The 11211-nt window shown below is 43.7% G+C and overlaps 1 protein-coding gene across 1 annotated transcript; it reads left to right on the plus strand.

Annotated features, from left to right (window-relative positions):
• Positions 1-9161: 9161 nt before the first annotated feature.
• Positions 9162-10286, plus strand: LOC136490591 (small heat shock protein, chloroplastic-like). Its single transcript, XM_066486798.1, has 2 exons — positions 9162-9588; positions 9779-10286. The coding sequence occupies exons 1-2, from the start codon at positions 9393-9395 to the stop codon at positions 10141-10143; spliced, it is 561 nt and encodes a 186-aa protein (XP_066342895.1). The 5' UTR covers positions 9162-9392; the 3' UTR covers positions 10144-10286.
• The last annotated feature ends 925 nt before the right edge of the window (positions 10287-11211 follow it).

Here is an 11211-nt window from a genome sequence, read left to right on the forward strand (position 1 = left end):
TTGTATATCTATCACAGAGGTATAAAACATATGTTGCTTTTAAAATCGAAAAGTAGTTGCATGCATATTATATTGACCATATTATTAATCATTCAATTTGTAAAGTTCACAAGTTTATGACATGACGAACGTTGATACTAACAAGGAAATTACGTTGCTGCAAAACTAACAGAAAAAGAAGACCAAAAAACGATACAAGATTAAAGATGCTAGGATTGGGCTGCGACGATATCACAGGTGCAGCTGGTTAACCTTGGTGGAGGAAAACAATTATATATGTTCATCAAAGGGTTGATTATGAGGGTTGGGTTGCTATATGGGCGTAATATTAACAAGAATACAGGATTATCATAAGCATAGGAAAACATAGGATCGGAACTCAAATCATTAGCAGAAATTAGATAGAAAAGAGAAACACCTGCTTGTCTAACCGCCTCTGTTCGACATAGCAGCTTGATCATGCGATAGGCTGCTCAGACTCATGGACGTTTGCTGCCTACTATCTACAAGGCACGCCATCTTCTTGCATCCACACGTGACAGATAGATGATGGCTGGTGCAGCTTCACACAGGATACGGAGCGCGTGTGGTAAATTGGATTGCAGCAGGGAGATGGCAATGGCCAGTACAGAGAAGACAGAGAAATCATGGATGGGTCACCATGTCATAATATGAGTAGCGGCATCGTGGAGATGAAAGTGTCGGCGTGAGCTTTATGCCATGGTTTGAGGCTTGCGGTAGTAGTCAGCTATAGACGGCGCGGTGACTTGGAACGGGATGGGGAGAGGTGGCTCGGTCGACGGTTGCTATTTAAGAGAGCCTGTGGCTTGGGAGGCAAGGCAATAGGATGAGGCGTGAGCGGCGCAGAGTCATGGAAGCGGCGGACGTAGACTCGGTGATGGAGTCCAACACAGTACGATTCAAGGTTGTTGAATATAACCCTAACATGCGGGGCCCACTAGTCAGTGAGACCAAGCGGAGAGAGGACGGCGCATTGCTGGGCCACGGAGAGAAGGACGGCGCGGACTCATGGTTGCTGGACCGGCCCAAGGGAATGAAAGGAATAAATAAAAATTTTCTTTTCTATTTTCTTAAACACATTTTCAAACCCAATTTCAATTTAAATTCAATTTCTTTTAAAATTTGATCAAACCCAAGCATCATAAAAATAAATATGCAGCAGCATGTATGCCCCAACATGTTTCTAAACCGTATAATAAATTTTAATTTCTTGAAATTTTTTATTTCCTATATTTTAATGAGCACAAAAATCAAAAATTAAATCTTTTTAACCCTATTTCAAAAAGAGAAATTTTTAGGGTGTCACACTAGGCTGCACCTATGATTTCCAACTCATGCTAGCAGAAGCTAAGAATCTCATATTGCATGGAAGTGATTCGAGATATAGGGAAGAACATGATACAAAATTTGTTTCTTAATTCTTCCCAATCTCCGTTTACCTTCCCTATGTTATGGGTGTACCATTGTTTCGCCCTCTCATTAAGAGAGAAAAGGAAACAACTTCCACCAAGGGTTTTCTTATGACATGCCCGAAATGGTCAAGCACGCATAGAGCTTCTCAAACTCCTGCAGATGATGGTACGCGTTTTTATAAACTTAACCTAAGAAGGTTTGTTCCTGAACCATGGTTTTAAAGCCAGGCCGGAGTTCATAGCCAAAAGTTGTGATTGGCTTCGATGGTGGTGGCTCTTAAGAACTCATTTTTAGGAGCAGAAATATTTTTTTGAATGGTAGGTTGCTCCATTGGAGAAGAAAAAAGAATAATTTTTAAATGTAAAACACAAGGATATATGGGTGAACTAGGTTCAGAGATAATACAACCATCGTTCCCTAGCAACGGCGCTAGAAATACTTGTTCGTATTTCTTAATGCATACAGAAATAATCCGCAAGCGCATGAAATTACCGTTCTAGCATTTCACCCAAAAGTATTCATGGTATCGTATTTCCATGAGGAACGAAGGTGTAAGAGTCTCTTAAGCTAGTTCACCTAATGATAACAAGAAGGATAGCCTAGGTAGTGATGTTTTCTAGGGATAGAGATCCTAAGCTAAGATAGCTTTGCCACTATAGATTTGCTTCAGGCACCGGATAACACTTGGTCTGCCTATCGTTACTGGCCTACGGCTCTACGCCATACCCAGACATGGAGGATTTCGAGGGACAGATAGGGCTATCACCACCTGTCGCGTACCCCTCAACCATGGAGTATGAGGCAAACGAAGGTAGCCTGCAGCCTAGACACCACATCTACACTATTGACTACTACTCTAGCATCGATTAGGGTTATCCATCTTTATCAGGGCCCTTTACTACAGTATTTGTACAAAGGCCAAATGACGAACCCACAAGTAAATAACGAACAACACTAACTTAAAGTAGGACTCACCACCAAAGATAAACATGAACCTTATACTCCAAGTAGTATTTGGATCGTAGAGGTACAAGAGGAGAGGAGCCAATGATTCCCAGCATTCCTTTCGCTAAGTCTACAAGGGGCCCCAAGTACACAAGTGGAGGTAGCCGACAACTCTGGTACTTCCCCACCCTTACTCACTCCCTGCACTAAAACTAGCTAGAGAGCTAAGATATGAATGGAGCTCTTCTCTTCTTGTCACATTGTGTCTCTCTTGTGTTGTGTGTGTGAGAGGGAAGGGGGTTTGCCCCTCTATTTATATAAGGCTTGAGGCGGTGCTGGAGGCTATTCTTGGTGCAAAGCTCAGTTTGCACCGCCTCTACATGCCCTCATGCCACCACTAGACAAAGGGGCGATAGAGAGGCACTGGCAGGGGGTCACCCACCCCCTGGGGTTGGCCACCCCCTGACTTGGCCCCCTCACCACCGCCTTCATGTGGGGGGCTGTGGACTGGTCCTAGGCCGCTCCTTGGTTGGTATTTCGCCTAGATGAATTGAGTTGTTGGGTGTTTCTATTTATTCCTTTGCACAAATCAGCGTTGAAAAGCGCCGTTTGGTGTATTCTCCCATGTATTTGTACTTGTGGCCTGCAAAAATAATAATCTCCAAATACATGTGGAACTTTTGTTAATAGTAAATGCATATGTGTTTAAGTTTGTTAATTTCTCCTCTTTTATGTCTTAATTGGCGGTCGGATTTGATCATTAAGGACTGCCAATAGTGGTGACCACGAGGGGTAGTAAGACCACTCGTGATCCACCAAATCCTAACCAATCTATAGACAAAGCAAAATAGTGTCAAGAGGCTAAACCTTCAACAACACAAAAAGAAAAAGAAAAGGAACAAGAAGGGGAGACGTCACCAAAAGACTTCATCAACACCAACAACATGTCGTTTCCCACAAGGAACCACAAGCTAGCCATGGACAAGCAATTCGCTTGTTTTGTTGAGATGATCGAGAAGATACATGTAAGTGTTCCATTAATAGACGTCTTGCATGTACCTTCCTACACCAAGTACATCAAGGACGTCATCAACAACAAGCGACCACTACCATCCATGAAGTTTGTCAAGTTGATGGAAGAGTGTAGCGCTACTATAATCGACTATCTTCCTAAGAAGAAGAAGGATCCTGGGTGCCCCACAATTGTATGCTCCATCGGGGTCCAATATTTCAAGCACGCCTTGTGTGACCTTGGGGCTAGCGTAAGCGTTATGCCCAAGGCCGTCTTCAACAAGCTAAACCTCATGCAATTGGCACCAATGCCGATGATGCTCCAGCTGGCTAACTCAACATTCCAGTACCCGGCAGGGATAGCCGAAGATATTCTGGTGAAAATCTGAGGTTTCTTCATCCCTGTCGACTTTGTGGTGCTCAACATTGAGATAGCAAAAGAAGTGCCCCTCATCCTTGGATGACCTTTCTTGAGCACTATAGGAGCTCAAATTGATGTTGGAGCTAGAGAAATTTGCTTCAATATCAATGGTAATGAAGAGAAGTTCGCCTTCCGGCCCAGGCAGGAGCAATGCTCCATGATTGGTATCAAGTATGAGCCAAATCCACAAGGCCTAAGGGAGGTGCATATCCAACCTCAATTGGTGGACACCATTGTGCAAAGGAACAAAGAAATCAAAAGAAGCCAAAGCTAAAGAAAATCAAACAAATCACAAGGGAAGAAAAGCCAAAGGTAGTTTCCACACCACCAAAGAAGAATAAACCAGTGTGGAAACCAAAGGAAGAATCTCCAAAGTCCACCACCACACCACCAAGAATAAACAAGATGGTGTGGAGACCAAAGAAGGAGCAGCCATTTGCATCCACTTCTCTAGGATCAGAGGCTCTATCAACAAACAAGAAATGAATGAAGAAGGGTCCTACTCATTGGACCTTAAAAGGTGAGTCCTTGCCAAAGATAAATTGGTAGTTATGTTTTATAATTATGCTAGAACTTAGAATTCCTAGTTTATGCATTAATAAGTTCAAAAATAAAATAAAACATATATAAAGGTTTGCCTTTGAATTACCTCTGTTAAAGCATAATTGTTCTACCATGTCTACACAAAGTGTACCTTGGTTTGGGTATGATTTTTTAGGCTTTTTAAATTAAGCATGGTGCTTAGGTTATTTAGCCAACCTTTATTAGATATCTAATTTAATCATTGAACCAAGACTGCTAAGTATAGACACTGGTTGAATAAATAACATAAATTCTAGCAGACCATATATATAATAAAACAAAGAATCCACCTAAAAGTTTACCTTTCATCTCTGTTATCTTAGTTATCTTCCGATGTTCTCCAAGAAGTATATTTTGGTTTGGGGGCATGGTTATTGGCGATGATGCTTCCATAGACTCTTTAAATTAAGGATGGAGCTTAGGTTAATCAGTCTTGATCAAACGGAACATATTGTCTAGTTTGATCATAGTACCAAAATTGCTAAGTGCGAACATTAGTTGATATACTAAACAAATAACCTACCTCAAAATCATCTCCTGGCTTCGAGCTAGCTTGGAGGAGGACCCCGCAGAGGTAAGTAGTATCTTTTATTTTCTGCATTTTAATTTTTCATTATTTATTTTTTGCATTTATTTAGCTATGACTTTGTTCTAAGAAAAACTTGACATCTAGAGTTTTTCATTTAAAAAATGCTAAAATCAAAAGTTCCTCAATGATGATGAATTCCTCCCACGACCACATGACACATTCAAATTTAAACCTTAGTCATATGCTACTTATATTTACATTGAGTTTTGTCAAATTATTGTGACCCTTGTTGAGATTCTCATCATGCACCCATGATCAAGATTCACGTACACCCACATATAAAAATGCTAACTCTTACACTGAGAGTTATGCAAAAACATGTTTGTTTCTGTCCACCGAAATAAATACTCCATTCATTTGTTCATGAGTCTTTCTCTCCAAAGTTATCATATGCCAAAAAGAAGTATGGGGCTATGCTAAAAAAGAGAGACACATGAAGCTCTCAAAATAGCAAAATAAAAAAATGGAACACATGAATGTTCCAAAGTGTTAAAAAATAAAGATAGCCCATACTTCCAAGGTAGTTATAAAAAGAGAGAGAAAGTCACGATCAAAAGGAGTACAAAAAATATTAGGATTAGGAAAAATATTCCACACACTTGCACTTCTTGATCAAAGTGTATGACTTGCATCTCCTTGGATCTGGGTTTTGACTTAACAATATATGAGATGCAAGTATGCCTGTCATTCACACCTACCTAGAACTCCACTCAAAACCTATAGAAGTAGGATGAAAAGAAGGAAAACAATCAAATGCCTTGGTGAGGATCATACACATTGAGCGATTGAGTGAATCATTTGAGGAACTTACATTTTATTTTGCAAAACTTATAAAACCTGCGGATAGAAGGTCGATCAAAGAATGAATGATTCGTAATTCTGTTAAATCGTTCTATCTTACAACCGCCCAAGAATTTAGAAAAGCAATAAGCCCCATAGGGATTAAGTTAAAAGGGTGGATAGAATTCTGAACTTATTTAAATTGAGGAAGAATACTTTGTTATAGGCATGGCACTTATGAATTATATTCGGCATATTAGCAACTCCTGATCAACAACCAATAACTTAGCTATTTGCTCGGGATGAGCAAATGTTAAGCTTGGGGGATCTTGTTGGCGGTCCTTAACGATCATATCCGACTGTCAATTAAGACACAAAAAGAGAAGAAATTAGCAATCTTAGACACACATGCATTTACTATTGACCTAGTTCCACATATATTTGGAGATTATTATTTTGTAGGACACAAAAACAAATACGTGGAGATAATTCACCAAAAGGAGCTTTCCGACGCCAATTTTCGCAAAGGATAAATAAAGAGACCCATCCACGACAATAATTTAGGCAGAACATCGACCAAGGAACAGCCCAGGACCGAGCACCGACCCACCATGCAAATGCGGTGGCGAGGGGGCGGCTAATCCTAGGGGAGGGCGACCCCCTACCGGCGCCTCTATGCCGCCCCTTTGTCTGGCGGTGGCATGAGGTCATGCAGAGGCAGTGGAGACCGGTGCTCGCGCCAAATTTAGTCTCCAGCACCGCCTCAAGCCTTGTATAAATAGAGGGGCAACCCCCCTCTCAAAACACACAACACATTGAGCAATACCTCAATCCCCTCTCTTAGTTTTACCTTTAGTTGTACTAGAGCAACGCAAAGCTACCTTGGAGGGTTTGGCTCCTTGGAAGAAGAGATTCTTAGGTATGAATAGAGATATGAGTTCTTTCAATGTCATGACTTCACTTTATAATTATAGTCATAGCTACGAGCTAGAGTATAGTTATGGTGTTATGATCTTGATATATGGACTAGTCTATAGTTTGTATGTCATGAGAGTAGCATACATGACTTTATGCTTAACCACTCGTATAGCTTATATAATTGGAATTAGGGCTAATTTGAGGTGGCAGTTCATCGTGCCGTCACGTGTGCCTAAGTCCTTTACTTGTCGGTTCGTAGGGTCAGAGTCTCGAGGAGATTTGGGTAGTTTCTGTGTATGCAAGCGAGGTGCTTGGTTATGGAGAGACAGGTGAATACATTTCCCTCTCTATCGTTGAGGTGGTAGGCGGGCAGGTGGTGACAGCGCTGTCCGTCCCTTGTAATCCCCATGTTCGTTTGGGGTGTAGAGTCTAAAATGCTACATGAGCTTGTTGGCAGACCAGTACTCTGTGGTCTCCCGACTTGCTTCACACTTTAGCCCTAAAACTAATTATATAACTTGTATGATCATTAACTAATTTTTGTATGACTATGATAGATCAATGCCTGCTCGACTTAGGATTATTCTTTTTCTTTATTTTATCCTTTGAGGAATGCTAAGTGTGTGTCCACTATCTTGAGAATACCATTCTTACCCCTGTTATAAACATTGGTGTACTTGCAAGCATTATTATTCAAGTTCATATCCATTCTAGACTCTTAATCAATAAATACATTCCTTTAGGAAAATATAAATAACGATACCCTGAATACTTCCGGATGAAATACTACAATAATAACTCCATGCACTTGCGGATAAATATTTAAAATTGTTAAGGAACTATCAAGGCCTTACTTAGTGGCATTGCTATTTATTAGTGATGTTGCTAAGTATTGCCAACCGGTATTTTTGGCGCCATAGCCGGTGTCATTAAGAAATACCAACAAGTATTTCTAGCGCCATTGCAGGGGACACAAACCTGGTAGCGACGCTAAGAAGTGTCAATAGGGGTGTCGGATCTAGCCGCAAGGCACTGGACATGGTGCCCCGAGCCTGCGCTGCGCCTCCGCCAATGCTGCCGCCGAAGGCACGGTCCCGTCTGGGGGTGCTGGTCTGGCTAATAGAGCCCAGTATCTGGCCACTCGGGCCCTGAAGTGGCCTTGGCCGGCGCCGCTGCCGCTGTCAAGGGCATGGAGGAAGGAGGCAAACGAAGGAGAGACGAGAAGTTGCACCACCGCCGCCCTGCGCCTACGCAGGTCCTGGCCGTTGCCGGCAGCCCCGCGGAGCCCCATGCGGATTACGCAGCCCCCCCCCCCTCCCGACGCCACCGACGCCAATGCCAACGCGACGAAGAGCTCCGCTGTGGCCATCCGTGCAAACTGCACGGCCTTGCCAGCGGCAGCGCAGCTAGAGAAGGGAAGAAGAGGGGGGCAGCAGCTAGGTTTTGCCTAGCCGTCTAAGTCGCCCTGTGAGGGCGATGCGGGGCGGCGGGGGCGCGAGGGGTCTTGCCCTTAAACCGCTTATACCATTTATGACCGTGTACCCATATGGGATGATCCTATCAGGCTACGAGGACGTCGGCTCTTCTCAAAGTTGGCCTTATTCCTTAGGGCGTCCGCTACAGCCTGCGCAAATCGCTAGCTTACATAGCACGGTGGGAAAATAAACAAAGAAGAAAAATTCAGAACTGTGAAGGTGGGTCAGGAAGCCAAAGAGGTGCAGTTCACTGGGAACCGTGCGAGCATAGCAACGAAGTACTAGCTAGCGACGAGTTTTTTTTTTTTGGCTCTATCTCCTCCACGTAGACTTCCGAGCTAGCTCCTAGTGTACATGGTTGGGGACGCCCTTAGGCTCGTTTCCTGTGCCTCCCTCCAGAGCACGTATTCCTTGAATTCCTCTCACTACCGCTGCTGGTTCGTGTACTCAAGTCGATCTGTCTGTGTCTCATTCTAGGCGTAATACTTATTCAATGCACCGTTTAAATAAAATCTTGTAAGAAGTGGCCATATAGTGCGTGTTTCTTGACTATTTTCACGTCACGATCCGGAAGTGAACTTTTCTATAACCTTATCCCAAATATTGTCTTTGATATTTTTGGGAAACTCAACCCGGCGGCTTCGTTGCTGGGTCAATAGAATTCTAATCATTAATCAGATCATAGTCTTATGATCTAATAGTGTGAAGCAGAGTCACTGTCAGCTACAGCACACGCTACACAAATGTGTCGGTAGAGATTGTTGTGTATTGCAGCGGTGAAAGATCGTATGTTAGGGTGCTACTACGTGTGTTGGATACTGAAGTACGAGTACCTCCAAAACTATCAGTTCTCCTAGCTTTTGCGTTGTAAATTTGCATTTTGTCACTTTTTATTATATTAGTCCTACAATCTGACTGTTGTTCTGTGCTTATCTCTTGCACACTTAAAGCTCTCATTTCCACATAAGCTAGTGTGACGGGGAATGCGCATACCACAAGTTTAGAATCATTGCTGCAGCACGGCTACTTTACCAAAGCTCTTGCAGATCTATATATACTCCCACTCCCAAGCACGCAAAGTACGCAGCAGCAGTTAACTGGTTCTCTTTAGGCTTTAGGTCTCTCTCTTTAAGTCTCTATATATACAGTTGAGGCACACAGATAAGAGACACTTGCATTGCACCTGACGAACTAGCTACTCGATCACTATAGTGATATTACTACTGAACTGCAAACAATGTCGACAATTTCCACTTCTCTCGGCCTGCTCAGCCGGCCGGCAAGATCTTCAGCTGGCGCGTCGTCCTTCGGGTTTGTGAAACCAGCAGTGGTGGCTCTCCCTTGCGCTCCGGCAGAGAAGAAGCGGCCTCGTTCCATCTGCTACTCTGTGGATGCCAAGGCCACCGACCATCCCTTTAACATCTCTCCCGTTGGTATGCTACCTCCTTAATTGTATTGGTGATTGGTGATGATGAGACGTACTAGCAAGCAAATTTTACTAATAGTTTCGTTGTCCTTGATGAGTATTCTACGTGTTCGAGTTGCAATGTACAGTAGCATGCATATAAATTGCAGGAGTAATATTTTCTCTGATGTCTTTACCACCTGTCTTGGAGATGGAAGCCCTTGTGCATCCCGACATGCCGTCCACGTCGACGCCGCGGTGGGAGATCAAGGAAGATGGCAAGAACGTCAAGCTTACATTCTTCAACTTGCCGGAGGGTGCTACAACGGGCGACTTCCAGGTTGCCGTGGAGGACGATGTGCTCATCATCAGGACGAACAAGCCCAAGTCTGCAGCAGCAGAGGAGCAAAGGCAAAGGGAGCAGCCCCCGGCCGACAGCGTCTCGTTCCATGTCCGGCTGCTCGTGCCCAAGGGGTACGATAAAGAGAGTGTCCGCGCCCAACTGCAGCTCCGGGCGCTGGTTGTCACCGTCCCCAAGGTTAATCCTTTGTTCACCAAGGAGGTTGCTGTCGACGGAAAATAGGAACCAACTCTTCAGGAAACCAGTTTCTCTCGAAATACTAGGTGTGTATTGTGTTTACCATGGGTCAGATCGTTGCATCACTGCTATGGCATTAATTATGTGGACGTACGCATTTTGCTTCAAATATGTATGGCGGCGGCATTTACCGGATTTTGTGCTTCTTCTGCGGTGTTGATTGGTGCAAAAAGCTGGGAATCAACACCATATACAATCTTTTATGGGCAATTAGTGCACCGCCCTAGCTCCCAAGGCGAAGCAGGCGAATAGCGGTACATAGCATAGCTCATATCCTGGTAGCCAAGCGAGGTGAAGTAGGCGGATAGCGGTACATAGCATTGCTCATATTCGGGTAGCCAAGCGAGGTGAGTACCTTGTCATGAAGCGCCTGAGACTATCCATCGTGAGGCCATCTCCATCAACGTCGGCTAAGAAGACGTATGATGAAATTTTCAACGGTGACCCCACTCATATGCAGGCGCTACGTGAGTTGCTCCCACCGGTTGGCGAGGTAGCTGTGCACAAGCAACGCCGCCGCTCGGCAGCCCAGGCTTAGGTCTCTTTGTCGGTGCTGCAACTTTGGATTGTTCAATGTCCAATGTAATAGCCAAATTTTCAGTACCTTAGAGGGGGTCTGAGTGTCCATGTAAAACTTTATTGATCCCCTAGGGCGCCGGTAAGGCGTGCTGCAACGAATATTTTCTCTACCTTAATACAAAGACACGCAAACCTTTTGCGTAATCGTTTTTTTATGGGCAATTACGGTGTTTTTCTGAAGTTTGGCATCTTGAGCAGTCCCACTCCTCGACAACCACACATGTTGTCTCTACTTCTGAAAACCGCAAGCCAGCAGTCCTAATTTTTTTAAGGGAAACAGGAGGGGCACGCCCCCTACTGTGCTTTTATTAAACAGAGGAACAGGTCTTACAATGTTTATCAAAGAGACAAAGAAGGCAACAAAAAAAATCAGCAAGATTGCACATAGGCTTCTAGCAATTGAGTAAACAAAGGCGCGAGGTTTGCTTTTGCTCTAAGTATAACTTGAGCAAATTTTCTTCGTAAGACTGCCTT

The sequence above is a fragment of the Miscanthus floridulus genome, chromosome 1 (assembly GCF_019320115.1).
Source record: "Miscanthus floridulus cultivar M001 chromosome 1, ASM1932011v1, whole genome shotgun sequence".
Classification (NCBI taxonomy): domain Eukaryota; kingdom Viridiplantae; phylum Streptophyta; class Magnoliopsida; order Poales; family Poaceae; genus Miscanthus; species Miscanthus floridulus.